The sequence below is a fragment of the Tachyglossus aculeatus genome, chromosome 7 (genome assembly GCF_015852505.1).
Source record: "Tachyglossus aculeatus isolate mTacAcu1 chromosome 7, mTacAcu1.pri, whole genome shotgun sequence".
In the NCBI taxonomy this organism is placed as follows: domain Eukaryota; kingdom Metazoa; phylum Chordata; class Mammalia; order Monotremata; family Tachyglossidae; genus Tachyglossus; species Tachyglossus aculeatus.
Window position 1 is genome coordinate 28793020 of NC_052072.1, and position 27301 is coordinate 28820320.

General features: G+C 47.0%; 1 protein-coding gene across 8 annotated transcripts in view; it reads right to left on the reverse strand.

The window, feature by feature from the left end:
* PPP1R12B (protein phosphatase 1 regulatory subunit 12B) overlaps positions 1-27301 on the reverse strand; it is a 282648-nt gene that overhangs the window by 111683 nt on the left and 143664 nt on the right. For all 8 annotated transcript variants that reach the window (XM_038748884.1, XM_038748882.1, XM_038748883.1 and 5 more), the window contains 5 exons: positions 7930-8020; positions 6306-6485; positions 3463-3646; positions 862-974; positions 105-146 (listed from right to left, as the gene is read on the reverse strand). In XM_038748884.1, coding sequence (XP_038604812.1) covers positions 105-146; positions 862-974; positions 3463-3646; positions 6306-6485; positions 7930-8020 — 610 coding nt within the window. The remainder of the gene's footprint in view (positions 1-104; positions 147-861; positions 975-3462; positions 3647-6305; positions 6486-7929; positions 8021-27301) is intronic.

The following is a 27301-nucleotide window of genomic DNA, read 5'->3' on the forward strand; positions in this document are numbered from 1 at the left end:
AGCACTGGGACAGTTTCTGACAGTTGCTGTGACTGGCAACATTCAGCAGAGCAGGCCAGAGCCTCCCTCAAGGGATATGCGTGCCTCACTGGTTTGTCACTCACCCGTGATTCCTTCACCTCCTCAGTGCCATCCACTTCATCCTCCTGAAAAACAAGGTGGGGCCCTCAGGATTACGTTAAATACAAAAGAAGGAGCAGTTAAGGTAAATTAAGCACCCACCAATCATCTAGTCCATCATCAGTGGTATTTACTGAGTGCTTACTATGTGCAGATCACTGTACTACGCGCTTCTGGGTCAAGGAACAGCCTAACTGCACAAAGACACTTCTCTGGATACCCTTTCAGCAAGTCCATCTCAGGCAGCAACTTTTAAAAGCCCAGCTGAAATAGTACTTATCAAATGAGTTCAGGGGGGAAAAAGAGCTTTTCCAAATCGAAACCTTCATACTGATCAGATCTAGGGCAGCTTCTCTTTGCCTGCTTTTGGTTTAAATCAGTCTGCAAATAAATTCCTTCAGAGCACCCATAGAGAGAAAAGATATATGCCAGGAGGAAACTAAGGAATGAGGATTCATCCATCTTACTTCCAAGATTCCACCAGGGGCTGATAAATTCTTCGTCTTTATTTACACGGCTGCTTTAAATTCTCTGTTTTAAATCAATTCGAGGTTTGGCTTAATAGGCAGCTCCCTCTTCATTCATTAATATTATTAATATTTAGGGAGTGCCCACTGGCTTCCTGACAAAGAAGTAGGCCTAATTTCCTCCCGAGCGAAAGCAGAAAGAGACGCTACACTGCTCTGGGAAACAAAGGTCCTAAGCGGGTGCCTCCCTTTCCCCCAGTCCTCCCCAACTTACATCCTTTGTCCAGAAATTAATGCCTGTGCCTCTCCTCCTCTCCTTTGGCCGCCTTCGCTCCCGGATGGACAGCTTGTTGGAAGACTGGTCGTCTACATCCCGATCTTCACTCTCTGATCGGTAAAAGACAAAAGGCTTTGAGGAGGTGGTTGAGAGTACCTTGGGAAGGGCTAAGCACTCTGTATTCATGGTGGAGGAGCAGAGAAAATGCAGGAGCTGGAGTCCATCTGCATTCTAATACTAGCAACGAGTCCTCAACCTTCAAAAGGGACCAGCTTGGGGTACACATTTCTTTCCCTGGCACTGACTTGATTTTTTTTCTTTATAAAGGTGGGGGTGGGAGGGCAATAGGACAGGTGAAAGCAAGGAGAGAGTCACTGAGTTGGCCAGTAGATATCACTTCCCCCTCCCTGACAACAGTAAACCACGGCCAAATGCCCAATTTTCCTAATTGATCAGGTGGCTGTACTCTGTTTGTCTCCCCCTGAAGACTCTAAGATCCTTACGAGCTGGAATCAAGTCTACCAACTCTATTATATTGTACTTTCCCGAGTAATTAGTTCAGTGCTCTGCACACAGTAAATGCCCAATAAATACCACCAATTGATTGATTACACCAGGATTTCTTTAGGGGTCAAGGTTCATTCTTTTTTGTCCTTTCTGCCTTAAAGCATATTGCCCTCCCCCAAAATTATCTGCATGCATCTGGTGTATCTCAGCTACTCAGGGCACTGCCAGGTTGGAGTTGTGTGTGCGCAAATACACACCGCCCCCCACCAACATGGCCCAGACATAAATCCAATCCAGAAGTGAGCATGTGTGGTATTTCCACTTATAAAGCTAATGCTGCTGTTCATTCATTCATTCAATCATTTATTATTAATAATAACAATAGTATTTGTTAAGGGCTTACTATGTGCCATGCACTGAACTAAGCGCTGGGGTGGATACAAGAAAATCAGGTTGGACACAGTCCTTGTGCCACATGGGGCTCACAGTCTTGATTCCAATTTTACAGATGAGATAACTGAGGCTCAAGGAAGTTAAGTGACTCAATCAAGGTCACACAGCAGACAAGTGGCAGAGCCAGAATTAGAACCCATGACCTTATGACTGCTAGGCCTGTGCTCTATGCCCTACGCCATGCCGCTTCTCTTATTTATTGAGCGCTTACTGAGTGCAAAGCTCTAAACTCAGCACTTGGGCGAGTACAATATAACAGTAAATAGACGTATTCCCTGCCCATAACAAGCTTACAGTCTACAGGGGGAGACAGACATTAATATAATTTTATATTACATTAGTTATTATTAGCCTGTTCATTTAGTAGTAGTAGTAGTAACTATAGCATTTATTGAGAGCCCACTGGGCGCAATGCACTGTACTAAGTACAAAACAAGCAAGTAACATATTCCTCAGCCAACAATGACCCTATAGGGGAGACAGACAAGAAGATACCTACCAATAGTTATTGAAGGAAGTAACTGAAAGTATGATTGAGTAGAACATACACAAAAGTGTTCAGGATGGGTCTAAATAAGTACTGGAAACCTCTGGGAGGTTAGTTTGACTTGGGGTGCTAGGAACTAATTGAGGAAAGTAGGAGGGGGGATTTTCGGAAGGCACTGAATGTGGGGAGAGCTGTGGTCTGTTGGATTTGCAGAGATACAGAGTGCCGGGCAGGGGGAACATTGAGATTGAGGTATGTCTAGAAGGTGAGCTTGAGAGGAACAAAGAGAGTGAGCTGTGGAGTAATGAGGGAAGATAGCAGATATGTAAAATGGGGAGAGTTGGTTGAAGCTAAGGGGGAAGAGGTGCTTATCGATTCAGAAGGATAAGGGGAAGCCAGTGGGGGGTTTTTGATGTACAGAAATGGGTGTCGAGCTTGCTGATCCGTGCAGCAGCAGAAGACAGTATAAACGGTAAGGGAGAGAAGCTGGAGGCAGGGAGACCACCAAGGAGGCTAATGCCGGTCTAGCCGTGATATGGCTAGATTGTGAACGAGGGTGGTGGCTGTTTGGGTGGAGAAGGATGGGTAGATACAGGAAATGTTACGTAGGAAAAACCGAGAGGATCTGACAAGAGATGGAATGTGGGAACTGAAAGGGAACGAGGAGTCCAGAATGACTTTAAGGCCCTGGGCTTCTGGGATGGGAAAGCAGGTGGTGGTGTCAGCACAGATGGGAAAGTTAGGAGGAGTGGGCTTAGGGGGTGGGAGATGAAGTGGACACAACCCATTCCAGTAGTCTGGATAGGAATGGGAAGAGGGAGATGGGGTGATATCTGGAGGGGCTGACACCCCGCCTTGTTACTAATTAGTGGTAGTAACACTACCACTACTACCAGTACCACTACTAGTGGTAGAGAGGGAGTGGATGGGGATACCTACAGACAGTAGTAGTAGCAGCATGATCCAAGCGGAAAATCGAACTGGGAAGCAGTGGTGTTACACACTTTTGGGGGTTGAAGAGGAAGCGCCGAGTCTAGATAATCCACAAACTGAATAATCAAATTAGCTGTATTCACCGGGTTATTTGGGGGAGGTTTCCGAGCAGTGAGAACAAATCGTTGCCCAGGTCCCTATCTGGAAGCCCCACGTACCATTCTTGTCCATCTCCTTCTCTGCGCTTCGGGTGGTGGCCGCACTCTCAGTGTCGAGGCCCGAAGACCTACTACCCCGGAGGTGATGGGAAGCCACGTAGAGGGAGGGGCTCGATGCAGAAGGGGATACTGGCGTTGTAGGTTTATCTTGCTGGGCCGGGCACCTCAATCGTCGATACACCGACTGGAAGTAATATACAGAGCACGGGGTTAGAAGTCAGTACAGAATAAAGAGAGTCGCTTTATCCAGAATATATTTCTCTAAGGCTTTGACTGCAGCGAGAAGCTTTCAAATGAGATTCGATTCTTCTTCAAAGGTCAGTCCAGGCAGATAAATCTGAATCTGGTCTAGACGACGGGGCTGAAGTTACAGTTGTTCGTAATTTAGTGAGAGCTGCGTTCCAGAGGCCCTAGGTTGGGATTGACCAAAGGAGACCTACATTAACCATTCAATCGCATTTACTGAGTGCTTACTGCATGCAAAGCACTTGGGAGAGTACAATACAACAATAAACTGGCAAATTACCTGCCTGGTAAGGGTGGGGAAGAGAAAGAAATCCTACAAGGAGGCAAATGGTCAAGGAGCAGAGTGAAGAAAAGTGGAGGAGATTTCAAACAGAGAAGCTTAATTCCCATTTGGGATTATTCTCCTAATGCTCTAGGGCCTATCCGCTCAATCATCCCTTCACTCGCCCTCTTTCCCTTTGGATTAAGACACAAGGTTCGACTGAACGTAACCGAAAATCTAAATTTGTTCCACCTAGTAAAGCCTCCGTCCCCTGAAGTTAAAGTGTGAGCCGGACAGAGGAATTGGCCATCTCACAATAGCCATTTGCCACAAGAGCTCCAAAGAGAGAGGGTCCTCCTAAGTAGATTGAACCTGCCCGAGGCTGGAGTGGAAATAAGGTCCTACGGACACTGTTAAAAGAATATATTCTGGGGCACCCATTTCCAATTGAATGATTTCAAGTGGATTTTTTTTCTTTTTTTTTTTTCTGGCACTTGGGCTGGGCACTCCAGGGCAGCGCAGGGGCTGGTCCGCCCCTCGCTGGCGCATGCCCAGAGTGAATCTGTCTCTGAGGTGCTGCCAGGCCCTCCCCAAGGCCGTGGTGTGGATCCGGACCGCAGTGTACCAGGCACCGTTGGCTCCACCAGTGAGTCAGCAGGATCCAGGGTTGGAGCAGTGGCTCAGTGGAAAGAGCCTGGGGTTTGGAGTCACAGGTCACGGGTTCAAATCCCGGCTCTGCCAATTGTCAGCTGTGTGACTTTGGGCAAGTCACTTCACTTCTCTGTGCCTCAGTTCCCTCATCTGTAAAATGAGGATTAAGACTGGGAGCCCCTCGTGGGACAACCTGATCACCTTGTAACTTCCCCAGTGCTTAGAACAGTGCTTTGCACATAGTAAGTGCTTAATAAATGCCATCATCAACCCGCGCTCCTGCTTTTCCCACTCTTTTGGACGGCAGGTCCCAGCCTCCAGCTCAAACCCGGGGGTTGGTGGCATTCCCGCCATCCTCATGGCCCGTGGGCTGCGGGCTGGGCCACAGAGCTATCGCTGCTGTAGTTCTACACCTCGCTTCCTTGCCCACATCCCCTCCCTACCCATCACCCCTTCCTACTGAAACTACCAGGTACTTCAAGGAACACTGGCAGCTCCAGCAACGTTAAATCCTCCTGTTCTGCCCCCCAGATCAGCGTTTTTCCTCTCACCCCTGGCACAACACCAAGCTCCCCTGGGGCAGGAGAGGAAATAGCCTCCTTCATAACAGTTCCACGGTATCAGAGGCTTGAGGGCCCCATCTGTCAGCCTAAAGGCCCTATGTCCTTTGCAGAAGGAATGGCAACCGGCACTCAGAGCAAGTGAGCACTGTGAACTCGGGGAGTGACCAATGTGGGCATATAAGCCGGTACTATAAGCTCTCCTAACCCCGGGGCCAAAGACAGAAGGCTGTAAATCTGTTTGTCCCTTTCAGCTCCACTTCTGTGGGGAGCTGCAACACATGAAGAACAGATCTCAGAGTGGCCCAAGATTGCAAGAAGACAAGGTGGTTTTGTTTCTCTGGTTTTGTACAGCACCCGATGATCCTCACTTCTCTTTAAGAGGATAAAAAGGACTGCTCAGGTGGAAAGAGGAAGTGAGGCTCTAACAATAAGAATTAATTGTTAGCACATGAAGCAGCACGATGTAGTGGATAGAACAAGGGCCTGAGAATCAGAAGGGCCTGGGATCTAGTCCCGCCTCTGCCATTTATCGGTGTGTGACCTTCGGCAAGTCACTTCCCTTTCCTGCACCTCAGTTCCCTCATCTGTAAAACGGGAATTAAGACTGTGAACCCCATGTGGGACCTGAACTGCGTCCAACCTGATTAGACTGGATCTACCCAGTACAGTGCCCAGCACATATTAAGAGTTTAACACCATAAAAAATTAAAAGCAGTTATCCAGTTAAATTTTTAAGATGTTCACACCAATGTTGCAGTTGCCAACCTCAATCGCCCAATGCTGAAGGAGGCCCCTTTCTATGTGATAACTGCCTTCAGTCTTGAGCTGGACACGGTCCACACAAAAAAGCCAAAATAAACTTCACAGTTTTTTTGAAATTTCAACCCAATTTTTAACAACATTAAAATGGCAAAAAATATAATCATTACATAAATTCTGGAATTTTTTTAAAAAATATGAAAAATCTACACAGATTAAACTATTGCCTTCTCCCTTACTTCCCAAACGTGACTAATTTCAGGAACAAAAATGATACTGGGGTAACATGAAATACTAAGAAATAGTTATACCCCCCTCCCTCCCCATCTGCCACCCCCATTCTGAAAGCAAGAAAGGGTCACCTCATTGTCCAAGTTTCTACTCCACCGCTGCCGGTTCTCCCCAAGTTCTCTTGCTGTCGATGACTCCTGCCTCTCGCTGGTGTCCTCTGACTTTTCACCTTGCTGTTCCTGAGCTTGCCGCTCGGCCCGAGACCGGCTGAAGGTTCTCTCTGCCTCCTGAAGGTCAGTTAGTGTCACCCCCTGGGGGCAAAGGACATGGGGTCAGATGGGAAAGCCAGACTTCGATTTCATGTTCACTTGCTATTTTGGAAGGGACGGCGCTCCCCGCTTGACGTGCTTTAGTATCCCTTGACCGGCAGAAGCATATCAAACAGACTGACGCAAGCCGCGAGTTATGAATAAAGGTCACTTGGAGGCCACGGGCAACAGTCGGGGCTAAGGGATTTGATGGGCTGAAAAGATGACAGCTCATGTGCCCGGGAAGCATTTCCCACCAAAAGAGTTGTCTGTTGAACTGTGCCCACCCTCCTCATCTTCTAGACTGTGAGCCCGCTGTTGGGTAGGGACCGTCTCTATATGTTGCCAACTTGGACTTCCCAAGCGCTTAGTACAGTGCTCTGCACACAGCAAGTGCTCAATAAATATGATTGAATGAATGAATGAATCTGCAGAAGACACTTGAGGGGTTGGCTGGTCACAGCTGCCTTATTTTCCCAATGTCAAGTAACCTAGTAGCCTAGCTTCATACCCCACTGGCTCAAAGGACTAGGCAGCAGCAGTGACCATTAGAAGCCCCTCTGAAGTCTCAAATAAATTAAGAAAGGGGAGAGGAGGAACTGTTGGGTCAGGCCCAAGCTGCCAACTGTCAGCCATGGCCAGCCACAGATTTCATTTTCATTTAGAAGCTATTTGGAATACTTTTCCCTCGAGGGCTTATAGTTTTACAATAATAATAATAATGGCATTTGTTAAGCACCTACTATGTGCCAGGCACTGCATTAAGCACTGGGGTAGATATCATCATCATCATCAATCGTATTTATTGAGCGCTTACTGTGTGCAGAGTACTGTACTAAGCACTTGGGAAGTACAAGTTGGAAATCAGGTCGGACACAGTCCCTGTCCCACAAGGCGCTCACATTCTTAATCCCCATTTTACAGATGAGGGAACTGAGGCACAAAGAAGTGAAGTGACTTGCTCAAAGTCACATAGCAGACAAGTGGGGGAGCTGGGATTAGAGCCCAGGTCCTTCCGACTCTCAGGCCCGGGCTCTATCCACTAGGCTATACTGCTGTGAACGATTCTCAACCTGACTGGGGGTTGGAACACTTAATACAGTGCTCAAGAGCTCAGTTCAGCATTCTGCACGAGGTAAGTGCTCGATAAATAACCACTGATTTTCTGGGAGGGTGGGGAGGAAGGAAGAGAAAAAGGGGAAGGGGAGAAACAGATAAACAGGAGAAGAGGAATCAGAGGGTGGTGGGGAAGTGAGCATCTATGGATTCCAGTGGTATTACGCTAACAGTCCAAACACACAACCCAAGTCTATACAAGAAACAGAGGATAGCTTCAGGGAGGCGGGCAACTTTATCGCTTGCTATTTTATCAATAGACCTCCCTTCTCCGCTTTTCCCTCCATGAAACTTTCCCAGTGAAAATGGAGAAGGGGGGGGGGCCACTGACCTGTGTAGACCTGCGGGTCTGCCTGGCTTGCCTGGAGCGAGCTTTCCTAAGGGACTCAGCTTCCTCGTCCCGGACAGGCGTCAGATATGACCTGGGAGGGGAGAAAGAGGAACAGCTGTTGTACTTACCACACCACCCTGGGGAGATCCTTCTGGAACTTGGCTACCTTCATTATCTCGGGTGGATTGTGTGGTTTATCTGTTTTGCATGTGGGGCATGGAGCTCGAGCCAGGACTCAAAATGCAGGTGAGAAGCAGGATGACAGCTGGGTCTCTGAATTGGCAAATCCCTCTGCTCTCTCTGGCCTCTCTCTCACTTCTCTGAAGACTCTGGGAGAGCAATAGGGGAGGAGCTTTTGGACGCTACAAAGAACTGAAGAAAGGATGACAGACACTCATACTGTGAAAAATGCCAACTTTCTGAATCCCTGCCCATCCTCTCCGCTGTATATAGAGAGGGGGGATTTAGAGAACTTGATCTCTCCTTTTCCCGATAAGAAAACTGAGATCCAAAGAGGGTAAATACCTTACTCAAGATTCCACAGCAAGAGAGAAAGCAAATGCTAGGGAATGGAACATTTCCTTTCCTACCAACTAAATCAAACTTTCTCCAGCTGTCAAAGTGCACCCTGACAGAGTGACCACATTCCCTTTCGAGAATTCAGTCAGCCCATTTCACTTTAACCTTCACCTGCTCTTATTTAAAATGGATTGTAGGTCTTGGGCATATCTAAGAATATTGGTTTCTTCTTTAGTATGAAATAAGAATAATAATAATGGCATTTACTAAGCACTTACTATGTGCAGCACTGTTCTAAGTGCTGGGGAGGTTACAAGGTGATCAGGTTGTCCCACGGGGGGCTCACAGTCTTAATCCCCATTTTACAGATGAGGTAACTGAAGCACAGAGAAGTTAAATGACTTGCCCAAAGTCACACAGCTGACAGTTGGCGGAGCCAGGATTTGAACCCATGACCTCTGACTCCAAAGCCTGGCCTCTTTCCACTGAGCCACGCTGCTTCTCTGATGCTTTAATGGGTGATGCTTTAATTCAAGATGTGTAAGCACAAACTACTTCCATCAAGTGCTTTGCACTATCATTCAATCTCTTTCCTGGTCTTCAGACACCCAGAAACTTAAAATACCATATAATCATCTCCAGACAAGCTTTTACACATAGGCAAAGTGGCCCAAGAGTTAGGGATATCAATATTAAGGCTTTCTGGTCGTTATATATTTGTACATCATGCCTCTCCTAGACTGGAAATTCCTATAAAGCAAGGGCTATGTTTTCTTCTCCCATTCCCTTCCTTGTCGCCTTGGCTCTCCGATCTGCACTTTATTCACCGCTCCCTCAGTCCCACAGCACTTCTGTACATATCCGTAATTTATTTATTTTTAGTAACATCTGCCTCCCCAGCAAGCCCCACTTGTGAGCTTGTTGTTTGCAGGGAACGTGTCTACCAACTCTCTTATACTGTACTCTCCCAGGAACTGCTCACAGTAAGGGCTGAATACATATGCTTGACTGGTATTTTTTCTCTGGTTCCTTGGCATTTTCCACATTGCCCAGCCCAGGATCACACATTCTAGGACTCCAAAAATCTTCCCCACCTTCTGTTTCTTTACAAATCTCCTCGATTCTTAACATATCATGGGGAACTATGCTAATTGTCTCCACTGTGACTTAATGAGCCTAAGAACAGCTGTGTCAAGAGAACATTGTCTGCCCTTGTGGTGGATTCTAAGAATCTTAAACTCCTTTAAAAACTTCAGGTCCCTTCTAAGAGGGAAACAGTGGGCCTTAACATATCAGTTCCAAGTCACTACGGGCTGCACTGTGTGTGCTCTGTACGGAACCCAGCATTTCATGAGAGTTCAGTCAGTGCTAAACAATGAATGGCCCAGTTACACGGGAACTGCAGGGCTGTGAAACGGGTAAATTTGGCGAAATGGGGAGATGCTTTAACCGTAACCACACAGACCTGACTTTCCCATGATGAGGGCTATGGCCTTCCCGTGAGAGAGCCCACCGTGTAATTGCTCTCCACTGAACCATCCCTAGTTCTTCCTTCCTTCCATTCGTCCTCTTGCTCTTTTCCTTTTCTTCAACTCTCTTCTGCATTGCCCTGACTTGCTCCCTTTATTCGTCTCAGTCTCACAGCACTTATGCACATATCTGTAATTTATTTATTTATATTAATGTCTGTCTCCCACTGTACACTGAAACTTCAATGTGGGCAGGGAGTTTGTCTGCTATATTGTTATACTGTACTCTCCCAAGTGCTTAGTTCAGTGTTCTGCATACAATAAGCATTCTCTAAATGTGACTAACTGACTCTTGCTCTCACCTAAGGGAAGGCTCAGGCCTACTTCCCTCCACTCCCATTCTCCTTTTTTTTGTATATTTGTTAAGCATTTTACTTTGTGCCAGGCTCTGTACTAAGCACTGGGACAGACACGAGGTAATCAGTTTGGATATAGACCATGTCCCACAAAGAGCTCACAGTCTTAACCCCTATTTAAAGATGAGGTAACTGAGGCTCAGGGAAGTGAAGTGACTGGCCCAAGGTCACACAGCAGACAAGTAGGAGATCCAGGATTAGAAGCCAAGTCCTTCTGACTCCCAGGACCGTGGTCTATCACTAGACCATGCTGCTTCTCCTCTCCCACATTCTCTCCCCCAGCCTTCCCGGGGTGTTCCCTGTTTTGCAGGATCCTACTATGGCACATTGGTCTTGGGCCCTGCATATCCCTAGGGACTCCCCGGGGATGAGGCCAACGCATTCAGTTCTCAGGACCCAGAGATAATAATAATAATGTTGGTATTTGTTAAGCACTTACTATGTACCAAGCACTGTTCTAAGCACTGGGGGGATACAAGGTACTCAAGGTTGTCCCACATGGGGCTCACAGTCTTAATCCCCATTTTACATATGAGGGAACTGAGGCACAGAGAAGTTAAGTGACTTGCCCAAAGTCACACAGCTGACAAGTGGCGGAGCCCGGGATTAGAACCCATGACCTCTGACTCCCAAGCCCGTGCTCTTTCCACTGAGCCACGCTGCTTCTCACTAGGCACCCTCCGAAAGGGCAGCTAAAATTATGGCCGTGAGGAAAAGTTCCTTTCATGCCACACCAGGAATATGTGTGGGGCATAGTGGTGGAGTGATCTCCCGCTAAACTCTTTCCACTGAGCCATGCTGCTTCTCACTAGGCACCCTCCAAAAGGGGAGCTAAAATTGTGGCTGTGAGGAAAAGTTCCTTTCATGCCATACTAGGAATATGTGTGGGGCATAGCGGTGGAGTGGTCTCCCGCTAAACTTCTTTCCTTCTCTATCCTCTGCTGCTGTGGTTCTCTGTATTTTCGGGACAAGACACCTCAGCTTCCAAAGGCAGGACCAGAAGATTCAAGGACAGTCTGCAGAGTATTCTTAGTCCCTTAGTTGAAAATGGATTAGATGACAGGAAGAGGTGATTTGGAGCTCGGCAGCCCAGCCTGCCAGAAAGTCTCCCCCGAAGCCCCTTCCCTCTTCCACGTCATCCCCAAAATGTCCCACGTTTACACCCGAAGATGAAGGGCAGCATTCACCTTTTCAGCCAGCTGCCGTTAGCATCTCATGTTAATCTGTTCCATTCATCTTTCAGGGAGAGGGGCGAGAGGCCGCTCACAGCCCAACAAGGTTTACACGACGGAGGGAAAGAGTGGACTTATTTTTCCTCTGGAGGATGCAGCAATCTTCATGTGGCCCACTGGTTAGGATTTATTCAGAAACTCCACCTCCCCCACAGCTTTCTAGCTGGATACTTGGACCAAGCCTATGCCCAATCAAAACATAGTCCAGCTGGGTTACTGGGAGCAGGGTCCTAACAAGAAGTCCCTCCTCCCACACCCAGGAACAGCAAGACATGCCCAGTCTCCAATATCAGGGACGCCCTCCCTCTCCAGAGCCAAAAGGCGCTGAAGTTGATGCTGAAAAACCTCTCCTTAAATATGAAAATGTCCCAACTGCCAATCAAATGGCATTTTGAGACCCAAGAGGATTGCTAAGAGCCAGCAGAGTATGCAAGTGATCAATGGGATTTATTTTTTCTGCCCAATGCGGAATTTCATTCTTACCCTCTGCCCCGAGAAGGCCCATTTTGGCAATTTTCCGGGTGTGGATTTTCCATTAAAGGGACTAAGTCTGTGCTGGGCTCTCCCACATTCGAGGTATTTATAGACCCGGCAATCAGAGCAAACTCATAGAAGCGGTACACTTTTAACAAGACACTTTCTTCCAAACTGGAGCGTTTGCAATCCACAGCCTCCATCCCCCTACTTCCTTCTCCCCTCTATCATAACCATGCCCATAACCCCCTTTTGGCAAAAAAAAAATAGTTTGGAGAAAAACAGAGCATTACCTCCTCGCGAAGGCCTGCATAGCAGCGCGAAGGTCAAGAGAGGCGTGGAGATAGCTAGAAAAAAGGTAAGCAGTGCCGGGAAAGACTGCAGTCTCAGCACCGGGCTCCCATGGAAACTAGGGAAGGGATGCACCGTACAGGCGACCCAGTGAGGCTGAAGAAGCAGCTCGCAATTTGCTACGAAACTGCCTACAGAGGAGGAATAGGAGGAGGGGTAGAAAACCTTGGGGCTCTGCAGAGCCAATGCCGCTACCAGCTCTCCAAATCCTATTCCAATAGATGCACATTTTATATAGCGTACAGAACAAATCAATACCTCCTCTGATTTGGTGGAAAGGATGAGAATTTTCCTCAATAAGGGACAGAGAGCAGGAGAGACGCCAGATTCTGTTTCTTGGCACCATTTCGTCCACCATCCCAGTCAGCTGGGAGTAGCAAGGGTCAAGATTTGGGGAAGGCCAGCTGGCAGAGGGCTTGGAGAGGTGGAGGGAGGTGAAAATACCACCCAAGGCAGGGATGAGACTTGAGGTACAGCCTAATGGGGTCGGTGGGAATCAAAGACAACGACTTAGACTGAGAGCCCTCGTTGGGACGGGGACTGTGTCCAACATGAATTCCTCGTATCTACCTCAGCACTTAGAACAGCGTTTGACACATAATAGGCGTTAACAAATACCACAAAAACAAAAAACCCAAACACTTGGGAACACAGACTGATCCAGTAAGTCAGAGAAATTAGCCATAAAGTTTCCTAGATTTGGGGCAGTTCTGATTTCCAGGTCCCATCAGGCAGGTGACCCAGACAGCTGATTCTAGAGATCACAGGGCACCATACATTCAAAAAGCAATCAATCAGTGGTATTTATTGAGCACTTAGTGTGTAGTGTGTACAGGGCACTGTACTAAGCACTTGGGAGAGCACAATACAATATGACATGTCCTGAGTCCTTCATTTGCTGCCCCCTTTTAGACTCAGCACTGATTTACTCGCTCCTTCTAGCGACTAGCTAGTCACAGACTTAATGAGCAGGTAGGATGGGAGTCTACCGCCGATGCTGAATGACGACGGAGGAGCTTCGCTCAATCCATCAATGATTGATTCCTCGTATCTTGTACCTATTTATTTATTCATTCAGCTTATTCAGTTTATTGAGCGCCTGCTGTGTGCAGAGCATTGTACTAAGCTCTTGGGAGAGTCCAATGCAACAAGAGTTGGTAGACACACTCCCTACCCGCAAGGAGCATACAGTTTAGAGGAGTTTACAGTCTAGAGTCTGAGACTGTGAGCCCACTGTTGGGTAGGGACTGTCTCTATGTGTTGCCAACTTGTACTTCCCAAGCGCTTAGTACAGTGCTCTGCACACAGTAAGCGCTCCATAAATACGACTGATGATGATGATGCTCAGCTCAGAGGATACGTTCTGTGAGGGTACAAGAAGAGCAGGTTCCACTATTTGGAGTCAATAAAAAGGGTCCTACAGTTCTCTCCACAAACCTGCCTCTCTCTCCAACCCTCCTGAGCTAAAATAAAACTGTCTCTGGACTTACACAGTATCTTGCTTCTGTTCAATTCACCTTCTATCATATCCAGCCAGGGGAAGGCAAGTCCTCAGGCAGTCCTCAGGCTGCCCAGCGTCACCCAGCCTATCAGATGGGATGGGGCAACCAGAGTTTCTGATCTCCAGGCCCGTTCACTCTCCACTGGCCTTTGCTGCCTCCCTCCCAGGGAGAATCTGCCAGCTCCATGTCGCTTGCCACGAACAGCCAACATCACTGTAGCCACTTTGGTCATAAATGCATCTGTGCATACCCTTCCCACGGTGGTGGTTGGCCCCGCCACCTGCTCTCTCATAGCATCCTGGACCCCAGGGGGAACATGACCGACAGGGATGAGAAAATTCAGGAAACCACTTGCACCTCAGGCTTGTGGTTTGATTTTTTTTTTTTAACAGTATTTGCTAAGTGCTTACTGTGTGTTAAAAGCTGAAGTAGATAAAAGGTTGTCAGGTTGGACACAGTCCCTACCCCACGTGGGGCTCCCAGACTTAATCTCCATTTTACAGATGAGGTAACTGAGGCCCGGAGAAGCGAAACGACTTGCCCAGAGTCACAGAGCAGACAAGAGGCGGAGCCAGGATTAGAACCCAGGCCCTTCCGACTCCCAGGCACGTGCTCTATCCAGTAAATCACGCTGCTTCTCATCATCATCATCATCAATCGTATTTATTGAGCGCTTACTGTGTGCACAGCACTGTACTAAGCGCTTGGGAAGTACAAGTTGGCAACATATAGAGACAGTCCCTACCCAACAGTGGGCTCACAGTCTCAGATTCTAAACTGTAAACTCCTCTAAACTGTATGCTCCTTGCGGGCAGGGAGTGTGTCTACCAACTCTTGTTGCATTGGACTCTCCCAAGAGCTTAGTACAATGCTCTGCACACAGCAGGCGCTCAATAAACTGAATAAGCTGAATGAATAAATAAATAGGTAGGTACAAGATACGAGGAATCAATCACTGATGGATTGAGCGAGGCTCCTCCATCGTCATTCAGCATCGGTGGTAGACTCCCCTCCTCAAAAATCTCCAGTGGCTACCAATCAATCTGCGCATCAGGCAGAAACTCCTCACCCTGGGCTTCAAGGTTCTCCATCACCTCGCCCCCTCCTACCTCACCTCCCTTCTCTCCTTCCCCAGCCCAGCCCGCACCCTCCGCTCCTCCGCCGCTAATCTCCTCACCGTACCTCGTTCTCGCCTGTCCTGCCGTCGACCCCCGGCCCACGTCATCCCCCGGGCCTGGAATGCCCTCCCTCTGCCCATCCGCCAAGCTAGCTCTCTTCCTCCCTTCAAGGCCCTGCTGAGAGCTCACCTCCTCCAGGAGGCCTTCCCAGACTGAGCCCCTTCCTTCCTCTCCCCCTCGTCCCCCCTCCATCCCATCTTACCTCCTTCCCTTCCCCACAGCACCTGTATATATGTATATGTTTGTACATATTTATTACTCTATTTATTTATTTATTTTACTTGTACATATCTATTCTATTGATTTTATTTTGTCAGTATGTTTGGTTTTGTTCTCTGTCTCCCCCCTTAGACTGTGAGCCCACTGTTGGGTAGGGACTGTCTCTATATGTTGCCAACCTGTACTTCCCAAGCGCTTAGTACAGTGCTCTGCACATAGTAAGCGCTCAATAAATACGATTGATGATGATGATGATGATCCTACCTGCTCATTAAGTCTGTGACTAGCTAGTCGCTAGAAGGAGTGAGCAAATCAGTGCTGAGTCGCACTGCTGCAGTAAGGCCAGGACAGGAAGCAAACTGAAAGTTTAAAGCCCCGCTTGGCAACCTTTCTGTGCAGAACCACCCAGCAAAATGGACCCTTTGAACAGCTGTTGAGCAAAAAACCAATCGTACAGTTTAAATGGACATTAACACAGCTCGCCCCATTGTGAATCTCTTGATTTTAAACTCGCTGTGGGAAAGGAATGTTTCTGTTATACTCTCTCAAGTGCTCAGTACAGTGCTCTGCACACAGTAAGTGCTCAATAAATGTGATCGATTAATTTAAAATTCCTCACCCCCCCCCCCCAGCACTACACAATGTCTGCTCAACAGCGCTAGATAAACCCAAACTATGTGGGGTCCCTGTGATTTCGCTAAAACACCCTGAATACGGCACGATGTGATGCTGTGGGAAAATCTAGAGCAGGGGGAGAGGATGGGAAAAGATGGTAGGGGTAAGCGGAGGGGAATGATGGAAAGGACTGGAAGCTCATTATGGTGAGAGACCGTGTCTGCCGGTTCTGTTGTATTGTTCTCTCCCATGCGCTTAGTACAGTGCTCTGCACATAGTAAGCACCTAATAAATATGATCCTATCCCCACAGCACATATTTATATATCTGTAATATATACAGATACATGAGCAGCTTGGCTCAGTGGAAAGAGCCCGGGCTTTGGAGTCAGAGGTAAAGGGTTCAAATCCCAGCTCCGCCAATTATCAGCTGTGTGACTTTGGGCAAGTCACAACTTCTCTGTGCCTCAGTTACCTCATCTGTAAAACGGGGATTAAGACTGCGAGTCCTCCGTGGGACAACCTGATCTCCCTGCAAACTCCCCAGTGCTTAGAACAGTGCTTTGCACATATTAAGCGCTTAATAAATGCCATCATCATTATTATTATTATTTATTTATACTAGTGTCTGCCTCCCCCTCTAGACTGTGAGCTCATTGTGGGCAGAGAATGTCTGTTGTTTACTGTACTTCCCCAAATGCTTAGTACAGTGTTACGCACACAGTAAGAGCTCAATAAATATAACTGAATGAATGATTGATTAATTGATAGCTTAAAAGGTGGGTTTGGGTGACAGAGGGTTGACAGAGAAGGATTTAGTCCCCATTTTGCATATGGAGTAACCAGGGAAGCGAGAGGTGGAATGGCTTGCCCGGGATCATGTGGGAAAAAGCGGATGGAGCTGGGATAGGAACCTGTTGGAACATCTAACTCCCTGGACTGTGCTCTTTCCAAAAAGTCACGCTGGCCCACTTCTGAAGTGCTCAAATTTCTTACAGACTCATTGATCCCTACAGCACTTCTATTACACTAATTGTGGTAGTTATTTCCACACGGCAGATGGGGGACAATCAATCAATCAATCGTATTTATTGAGCGCTTACTGTGTGCAGAACACTGTACTAAGCGCTTGGGAAGTACAAGTTGGCAACATATAGAAACGGTCCCTACCTAACAGTGGGCTCACAGTCTAGAAGGGGGAGACAGAGAACAAAACCAAACATATTAACAAAATAAAATAAATAGAATAGATATGTACAAAGCTAGGCTCAGAGAGGCTAAATGACTTCCCTTAGTTCTCCCCCAGGATGTGAGTTATCAAGCAGACAACAGGACCCAGTTCTCCTAGGGGCTGCGTCCCATTACTAACCAGTCCCTTTCTTCCTAGATAGTGACATTTTTATTGATAGGGAGAATGGAAAAATATTTAGCTGTGTTTACCTTCTTTATAAATTCAGTATGGGAATGAGTTTTCAACTCTTCCCGCATTTTTGGGTCCAGGATATTTAGGATGAAACTTTAGGAGCTTTGAGATATGCACACTGTCACTCATTTTTTGCCCCTCTATCATCATCATCATCATCAATCGTATTTATTGAGCGCTTACTATGTGCAGAGCACTGTACTAAGCGCTTGGGAAGTACAAATTGGCAACATATAGAGACAGTCCCTACCCAACAGTGGGCTCACAGTCTAAAAGGGGGAGACAGAGAAGAAAACCAAACATACTAACAAAATAAAATGAATAGGATAGATATGTACAAGTAAAATAAATAAATAAATAAATAGAGTAATAAATATGTACAAACATATATACATATATACAGGTGCTGTGGGGAAGGGAAGGAGGTAAGATGGGGGGGATGGAGAGGGGGAGAGGAAGGAAGGGGCTCAGTCTGGGAAGGCCTCTAGTTTGTCACACTTTAGCCTGAGCAGAAAAAAACCCCCACTTAACCAACTGATCTAACTGGTGAAGTAAATCTTGAATGACAGTCCTTCACAGACCCCTCATTGAATCGAATCATATTACATAACTACAAATGAGTAACACTGCCAAAACCCTCCTAAAAGCACATCTTCTCCAAGAGGCCTTCCCTGACTAAGCCCTTATTTCCTCTACCCGCCCTCCCCTATGTGTCAACTATGTACTTGGTGTGTACTCCTTAAGCACTTTGATGCTCACCCCAGCTCCACAGCACTTATGTACACATATCCTTGTATTCCCCCCTTCCCCCTCTTTGTAATCTATTTTGATGTCTGTCTCTCCCTGAAGAGCGGAAGCTCCTTGTGGGCAGGGATCATGTCTACCAACACTACTGTATTGTATTTTCCCAACTGCTTAGTGCAGTGCTCTGCACACAGTAAGCGCTCAATAAATACTTTTGATTGATTAACAGAGGTTAATCTATTCCCCATTCCTTCCACTCTCCTCTCCTCGCCCCAGGAATACAGGAGGGCAGTGCCCATGCAATCAAAGAAATGGTATTTACTGAGCGCTTACTGTGTGCAGAACCCTGTACTAAGCTCTTTGGAGAGTGCAGTACAACAAAGTGCTAGACACGTTCCCTGCCCATAGTCTAGATAGAGACAGACATTAAAATAAATGGATGCATACAAAATAATAACACTTATCCTGGTGTTTATTAACTGCTTCCTGTGTGCCAGGCAGTGTACTAAACGCTGGGGTGGATACAAGCAAATTGCATCGGACACAGTCCCTGTCCCACATGGGGCTCAGAGTCTTAATCCCAATATTACCGATGAGGTAACTGAGGCACAGAGGAAGGGAAATGACTTGCCCAAGGTCACACAACGGTAAAGTGGCAGAGCTGGGATTAGAACTCAGGTCCTTACGACTCCCAAGCCTATGCTCTATCATCACCATCATCATCAATCGTATTTATTGAGCGCTTACTGTGTGCAGAGCACTGTACTAAGTGCTTGGGAAGTACAAGTTGGCAACATATAGAGACGGTCCCTACCCGACAGTGGGCTCACAGTCTAAAAGGGGGAGACGGAGAACAAAACCAAACATACTAACAAAATAAAATAAATAGAATAGATATGTACAAGTAAAATAAATAAATAAATAAATAGAGTAATATCCATTTAGGCTATCCATTAGGCTATGCCGCTTCTCACTGTTATTTGCTTAAGAATGCCCTTTTACAATCTTTACTTCACTCTTTTCTCCCAACAAAGCCGGTAATCTGTTCACCTGGTGAGGAAGGGGCATGTTACCTGATGGAGGTGGAGGGCGAATGGAAATGCTGTTAGTCTCAGTCCTAGGGGCTGCCAGGGAGGTCCGCACTCACCCCATGACCCATCTGCCTAGAGGGTAGGGGAACGGTACCTGTATATATGTTTGTACATATTTATTATTCTATTTATTTATTTATTTTACTTGTACATATCTATTCTATTTATTTTATTTTGTTAGCATGTTTGGTTTTGTTCTCTGTCTCCCCCTTTTAGACTGTGAGCCCACTGTTGGGTAGGGACTGTCTCTATATGTTGCCAATTTGTACTTCCCAAGCGCTTAGTACAGTGCTCTGCACATAGTAAGCGCTCAATAAATACGATTGATGATGATGATGATGATGATGATGGTGGCGGCAGGGACCACAAGTAAGGCTCTGTGGGAGAATCTCTAGGACTCTCCCCATCCCCTGCATGCAAAGAAAATTTAAGTCTTGCCAGGGCGACCAGACACTGAACAAAAGCCAGGGAAGGCCCGGGTCAAGTCCCAACAGGTCACAACCGGGCAGCACTCATAACTAGGAGGCACAGCTTTGAACAAGGACAGTTAATAATAATAATTAGCATTTGTTAAGCACTTACTATGTGCAAAGCACTGTTCTAAGTGCTGGGGAGGATACAGGGTGATCAGGTTGTCCCATGTGGGGCTCACAGTCTTAATCCCCATTTTACAGATAAGGGAACTGAGGCCCCGAGAAGTGAAGTGACTTGCCCAAGATCACACAGCAGACATGTGGTGGAGCCGGGATTCGAACCCATGACCTCTGACTCCAAAGCCCGGGCTCTTTCCACTGAGCCAGTTCACTTCCATAACCCCATCGTAAACTGGAAGTTGAAGGATTACACTTTATATTGGCCAGAAAGAAGGGCCTCTGACTCTTCACCTCTGCCACCCCCGGTTCCAGGTGTGCCAAGTTCTTTAACCACTGCTCCGTCCCTGACCCACCCGAAACTGCAAACCTCCTAACGTTATTTTTTAATGGCGTTTATTAAGCGCTTACTCTGTGCAAAGCACTGCTATGACTGCGCCAGCTCAACCATCGGGTTCACCCGAAATAGTGTGCAATTTTCCTGGGGCAAGACAACGGTGTACAATTTGTGAGCTCAATCCGGCTCACAATTCTGCTTGGGGGGAACCACGGAAAAATCTGAAAGGGGAAGAAATAGGCTAAATGGAAATAACAATTCTAACTTCCGCGGAGAAGCAAGAGCCCTGCTGGTCCATCAGGATGGCCCTCTGCTGCCACTTTATAGAAAGTGAAGATTCTACCGCCATAACTCGGGCTCTCTCGCTGCAGAATTCAAGGTTTAAACTCCAAAGCCCGGGCCACCTTTTCTAGAACATGCACAGAATATACCTTTGGCAGGAATCTCTACGGTCCCTGGAGCTGACAGCCTGTTTTGCCTGCAATGTGAGCCTTCGGTCAGATCAGGTCAACCGCATCTTTCCTCCTGGGCGCTGAAAAGTGCTTCTTTGCGCAAATACTCAAGTAATCGATCAGAAGACCCTAGCCAAATCTCACTGAGGCTTCAGGTCCTTCATCCTGTCACCTCCCATTCTCCTCCCTCTACATCATCCCCTTCCTCATTACGCCTCCTCTCTCCTTTTACATCTTCTCTAGTAATTAATCTTCCGAGAGTTCTGTGGAGCAGAGACAAATGTCCTCAACGGGCAAAGCTTTTTGGTACATCGAGATTCTCCTCCTCTATGTATACACTGTACACTTTGGGACCTACCCGAGGAGAAGTAACGTAGCCTAGTGAATAGAGCACAGGCCTGAGAAGTCAGAAGGACCTGGGTTCTAATCCTGCCTCTGCCACATATCTGCATCCTGTCACTTCCTAAGAAACTGTTTCCTCCCTCTACATCATCCCCTTCCCCATTACGCCTCCTCTCTCCTTTTACATCTTCACTAGTAATTAATCTTCTGAGAGTTCTGTGGAGCAAAGACAAATGTCTTCAAAGGGGAAAGCTTTTTGGTACATCGAGATCCTCCTCCTCTATGTAGTACACTTTCTACATAGTGTACACCCCTATGAACACAATGTACACTTTGGGACCTACCCGAGGAGAAGTAACGTAGCCTAGTGAATAGAGCACAGGCCTGAGAAGTCAGAAGGACCAGGGTTCTAATCCTGCCTCAGCCACATATCTGCATCCTGTCACTTCCTAAGAAACTGTTCTCCTCCCTCTACATCATCCCCATCCCCATCTCCAAAAATGGAGATTAAGACTGTGAGCCCCCTCTCTCCTTTTACATCTTCTCTCATAATTTATCTTCCGAGAGTTCTGTGGAGCAAAGACAAATGTCCTCAATGGGCAAAGCTTTTTGGTACATCGACATCCTCCTCCTCTACTCCCTAAAGCTCCCACTTCCCCTTCCCAGTCAATCAATCAGTGGTATTTACTAAGTGCTTCCTGTGTGCAGAGCACTACTAAGCACTTGGGAGAGCACAATATAACATAATCAATCAATCAATCGTATTTATTGAGTGCTTACTGTGTGCAGAGCACTGGACTAAGCGCTTGGGAAGTACAAGTTGGCAACATACAGAGACAGTCCCTACCCAACAGTGGGCTCACAGTCTAGAAGGGGGAGACGGAGAACAAAACCAAACCTACTAACAAAATAAAATAAATAGAATAGATATGTAATAGAATAGATATGTAACAGACATAACAGACATTCCCTGCTTACAATGAGCTAATCCTATTCCAATCCCCAAGCTGCTGCAAAGGTTTCCACCGAACCCCCTGAGGGACAGGGACTGTGTCTAATTCCCAACAGTACAGTGCAGTGCTTGGCACCCAGTAAGTGTTTAATAAATACTATTACTACTATTAGCCTGAACTGGAGGGGTCGATTTGAAGAAAGGCAGGGGTCTGTTGCCTTCTGTGCTCTGACCTTCTCTCTGCAATAGGTTTGGCAGTGAGGATTACAGAGGTGGGGGGTGAAAGAAGTGGGGGGGGGGGGGGAGGTAGCAATATAATCACAGTCTGAGGTCGAAGGCACTTTACCTGCTGCTCCAGCCTCTCCATGCGGTCACTCGCCTCCGGTCTCCACAAGCCTGTGCTACTTCGTTATCCGGAAGAGCCCAAGCCCCACAGTGGGTCGAGCGCCATGTCGGTTCGCCTTTCCTTCCCGGAAACCCCAAATAGGGAGGAACCGGTGCAAAAATCAACCCCCCACACTCAATCCACCCACCAGGCCCCTTGGATGGTTGCTCTTCAGGAGATCCTCTCGGGACCCGACTTGGGAGCCCTCCACCCTCCGCCGGACCTAGCCCCAGTAAAACCTACGGCCCAGTTTCTGATTAAACCGACGGCCGACTTCTCTGCCCAACGTGGGAAATCCAAACGGAGGGAGGGGAAGAGGAGGAGAGAGATTTCCCCACCCCTGCCACAGCAAATCAAGACTCGTGGCTCTCGAAAGGGGCCGAACGTTATCAGAAAAGCAGACCGAAAGAAAGGACCCGCTGGATAAGAGCTGGCAGTCACAGGTGTCAGAGGACGGCTCCCTTCTACGTAACACGGTCGGGGACCTGGTGAATGGCTGTGACATTCTCCTCGGCCGTCAGAGGCTCTGCCACACCAGGAACAGTGATCCTTTTCCCCAAGAACACCGTACACTTTGGGATCTACCCGAGGAGAAGTAGTGTAGCCTAGAGAATACAGCACAGGCCTGAAGTCAGAAGGACCTGGGCTCTAATCCTGGCTCTGCCACAGATCTGCTCTATGACCTTGGGCAAGTCACCTAACTTCTCTGGGTGTCCGTTACCTCATCTGCAAAAATGGAGCTTAAGACTGTGAGCCCCAGGTGAAACAGGGCCCGTGCCCAACCCGATTAACTTGTATCTACCCTAGTGCTTAGTATGGTGCCTGGCACGTAGTAAGCTCTTAACAAATACCATAAAAAAAGACCGTGGGGCATCCATCTAAAGCACCCTCTCCTTTAAAAGTGAAGCCGCAGAAGCAGCGTGGCTCAGTGGAAAGAGCACGGCCTTGGAAGTCAGAGGTCACGGGTCCTAATCCCGGCTCTGCCAATTGTCAGCTGTGTGACTCTGGGCAAGTCACTTTGCTTCTCTGTGCCTCAGTTACCGCACCTGTAAAATGGGGATTAAGACTGTGAGCCCCACATGGGACAACCTGATGACCTTGTATCTTCTAGGAGGCCTTCCCAGACTGAGCCCCCTCCTTCCTCTCCCCCTCACGCCCCCTCTCCATCCCCCGTCTTACCTCCTTCCCTTCCCCACAGCACCTGTATAGTGTATATATGTTTGTACATATTTATTACTCTATTTATTTATTTATTTTTCTTGTACATATCTATTCTATTTATTTTATTTTGTTAATATGTTTGGTTTTGTTCTCCGTCTCCCCCTTCTAGACTGTGAGCCCACTGTTGGGTAGGGACTGTCTCTATATGTTGCCAACTTGTACTTCCCAAGCACTTAGTACAGTGCTCTGCACACAGTAAGCTCTCAATAAATACGATTGATTCCCCAGTCCTTAGAAGAGTGCCTGACACATAGTAAGTGCTTAACAAATACTATTATTATTTTTAAAAGTATTTAGTTGACCTGACCCTCTTATAGAACGATGAAATTTCCGAAGAACACAAGAGCAATAAAACAAGTTCCCTGTGGACTGTAAGTTCCTTGTGGGCAGAGATTGCGACTACCTACTCTGTTGTATTGTACTTTCCCAAGTCCTTAGTACAATACGCCGCACACAGTAAGTGTTCAATAAATACCATTAATTGACTGATATTGTCATAGTCTCTCAAAGACAAAGGGGAAGAGGGACCAACAGTTTGATTCCTCTGAAAGGGAAAGAGAGTGTGCATAACAGTGATTCATTCATGCAATCGTATTTATTGAGCACTTACTATATGCAGAGCACTGTACTAAGCGCTTGGGAGAGCACATTGGAATTGTACACTTGATCTCAACTGTCTGTATAGATAAAAAATGCTCAGGACCCCTGAGCTAAATTTCCAGCTCCCTGAGGGTGGGATCATGTCTTCTAATCCTTTTTTGTTCTTTCTCAAGGGCCCAGTATAATGTTCTGCCCAGAGCAGAGGTTCAATAATTGCTATTGATTGATCATTCATTCAATTAAAATTACTGTGCGCCTGGGACAGTACAATATAATATACAGACACATTCCCTGCCCACAACGAGCTTACACTGTGAAGCAAGGTGACAAGCTAAAACAAAGCAGGGATTTCAGTTTGTGTGTGTTGTATGTTCTGCACAGAGCAGAGGTTCAATAATTGCTACTGATTGATCATTCATTCAATCAAAATTACTGTGCACCTGGGAGAGTATAATATAACAATATATAGACGCATTCCCTGCCCACAACAAGCTTTCACTGTGAAGCAAGGTGACAAGTTAAAACACAGCAGGGATTTCAGTTTGTGTGTGTTGTATGACGTCCTCTGCCCCAGTCAAACCTGCTGATCTGAAATGATCCACCCTTCAAAGTGCGAGGGATGATTTTCATGTTAAGATGCCGTTGTTTAACTCTTAGGAGCCTGGGTCCCCTTAGGCCCCCTGGATTTCCTGTAGCTGGGATGGTTTAGTTGGAGTTAAAGGCTAAGACTTTACTCTAGAGTATGCCCTTGGCTTACACAAAATAATAATTATAATAATGGCATTTATTAAGCGCTTACTATGTGCAAAGCACTGTTCTATGAATGGTTATCAAGGAGGAGTCCTGCTCAAACTGGACCTCTAAATGTCAGTGGATATGGTTATTAATCCAACTTACATACTTGGCTAATTATAGACACATGGAGATTAGAAAGTGCTCTGATTCCTGGAAATCCCTACATAATTAAAGGAAAGCAATCAAGGATCTTTGCCAAAGGCCTTCATCTCTACTCCGTTCCTGCCAAATAAACGCCCTGCCGCCGCCGCCACCACCACCACCTTTCCTCTCCTTAAGAGAGGCAGAGTCTGAGATTTCTACTCCCTGCACAGGGATAGTCAAAGTCAGGAGAAGAAAGCTCAAAGAAGAACACAACTCCTATATTTTCTCCAGCCCCTCAACAAACTATCCCCGCAGCCTAAGGGGGTGGCAAAATGGAGCAACTTTCTTCGTATTTTCGCCTCTCTGGTCCCGCTAGAGCTAAGGAGCTCTTTTCAGGTTCAACCGTGTCAACCACGGGAAATCTGGGCGGAAGGAAGGGAAGCCGGAGACTAAGTTCAATGTTCAGCTCCTCAAGCATCCTGAAAACCCAAGCCTGGCGGGAACCAAGATTCCCGTTTTCCCATCTCGACCCAAGATCAAGGCCAGCCTCAACGCGTTGGCTACCCCCAGTGTAACTCTGAGCCTCATCTGTAAAACGGAGATTCAATCCCTCTTATCCCTCCTACTTAGACTGTGAGCACCATGCGGGACAGGGATCGTACCCAGCCTAAGTAACTTGTATCATCCCCGGTGCTTGGCACAAAGTAAGGTTAACAAACACCTAACAAAAAAGTCCCCAAGCTGTAGGAATGAACCTTCTCGTGCTTTCCCTCACAAAATGTACATCTCTGGAAATGAATTGGGAACGGGTCTGTGGTATGTCCAGGCTGCTGAATTGGATTCAACTGGCCCTCTGAAGAACAGATGAGTAGCAGGAAGAGCCAGAGCCAGCACAAGAACTACCAGGTCAGCCGGGGGACAAAAATTTCAACCAAAGCTTCATTTCAGACCTTGGCCAAAAAACCCCATACACATCAGAGAGGAAAAAGGGAGATCAAGCATGGCCAAAGTGCGAGGGATGACAGAGAAACAAGAGAACAAAACAACAACAAAAGACAATAAAGGTCTCAAAGGCAGAAATCACAGACTCTAATATTAGCTAGCTGGTCTGATTATATTATTGTTGCTAAGTAAAATTTGGTTGTTTGGAAAAGGAATTAGTTGGAGGCACTGTTTTAACAGCTGCTTCTCGGACCTGATAACCACACCCATGCAGTGCTTATCTGGCAAATGTTGGCCACTGGCCACCAGTCCAATCAATCACTTTCCAATCAGGTGATCCCCTTGGCTTTGGCAGTTCCCTGAACCAGTTTTTGAAAAGTGAGAGGGTTGGAAGGGGAAAAATCATCTGCTGGCCCTGGGTATCAAAGAGAAAGGCAGATTTACCCCATCCACACTTCCCCATCAAACAGAAACCCTTTACCATTAGCTTTAAAGCATTCAATAACCTTATCCCTTCCTGCCTTACCTCACAGATATCCTACAATCCAGCCCACACACTTCTCTCCTTTCACACCAACTACTTTCTGTACCTCTAGCTCATCTATCTCGCCACCGCCATCTCTCTACCCTGGAACTCCCTCTCTTTCTATATTCGACAGACCTCTACTCTCCCCACCTTCAAAGCCTTATTAAGGTCACATATCCTCCAAGAGGCCTTTCTCAACTAAGCCATCTTCTGTCCTATGCACTTGGCTCTCTACCTGATATTCACTCTACCCTCAGCCCCAAAGCACTTGGGAACATATCCGTAATTTATTCATTTAAATGCCTGTCTCCTTCTCTAAACTGTGAACTCCCTGTGGGCAGGGAACTTGTCTACCAACTCCATAGTTTTATACTCTCCCAAGAGCTTCATACGGTTCCTCGCATACAATAAACGTTCAACAAATACCACCGACTGATTGATAAATTCCTTGAACGCTGAGCACATGCCTATCCTCCAGAAATTCTCCAATCAATCTGGATTAAAGCTCTGTTGGGCCCTGGGCTGAGAAAAACCAGGTGAGGCCCACCGGGCCAAAGTATTTCCCCCTGGGCAGAGTATGTGTGCATGCTTGGCCAGACATGTTCTCACCTCCCCAACACCGCCTGGGCAGCTGGCAACCCCACAGCAGCACCTGTGAAGGTACCAGCAAGCGAAAGGGATGTTGTCAAGATAATAATAATTGTGGTATTTGTTATGCATTTCCTGGAGAAGCGCATGGTCTAGAGGATAGAGCCCATGCCTTGGGGTCAGAAGGTCATGAGTTCTAATCCCAGCTCTGCCACTTGGCCAAGTCACTTCCTTCTCTGGGCCTCCGTTATCTCATCTGTAAAATTGAGACTGTGAGCTCCACATGGGACAGGGACTGTGTGCAATGTAATTTGCTTGTATCCACC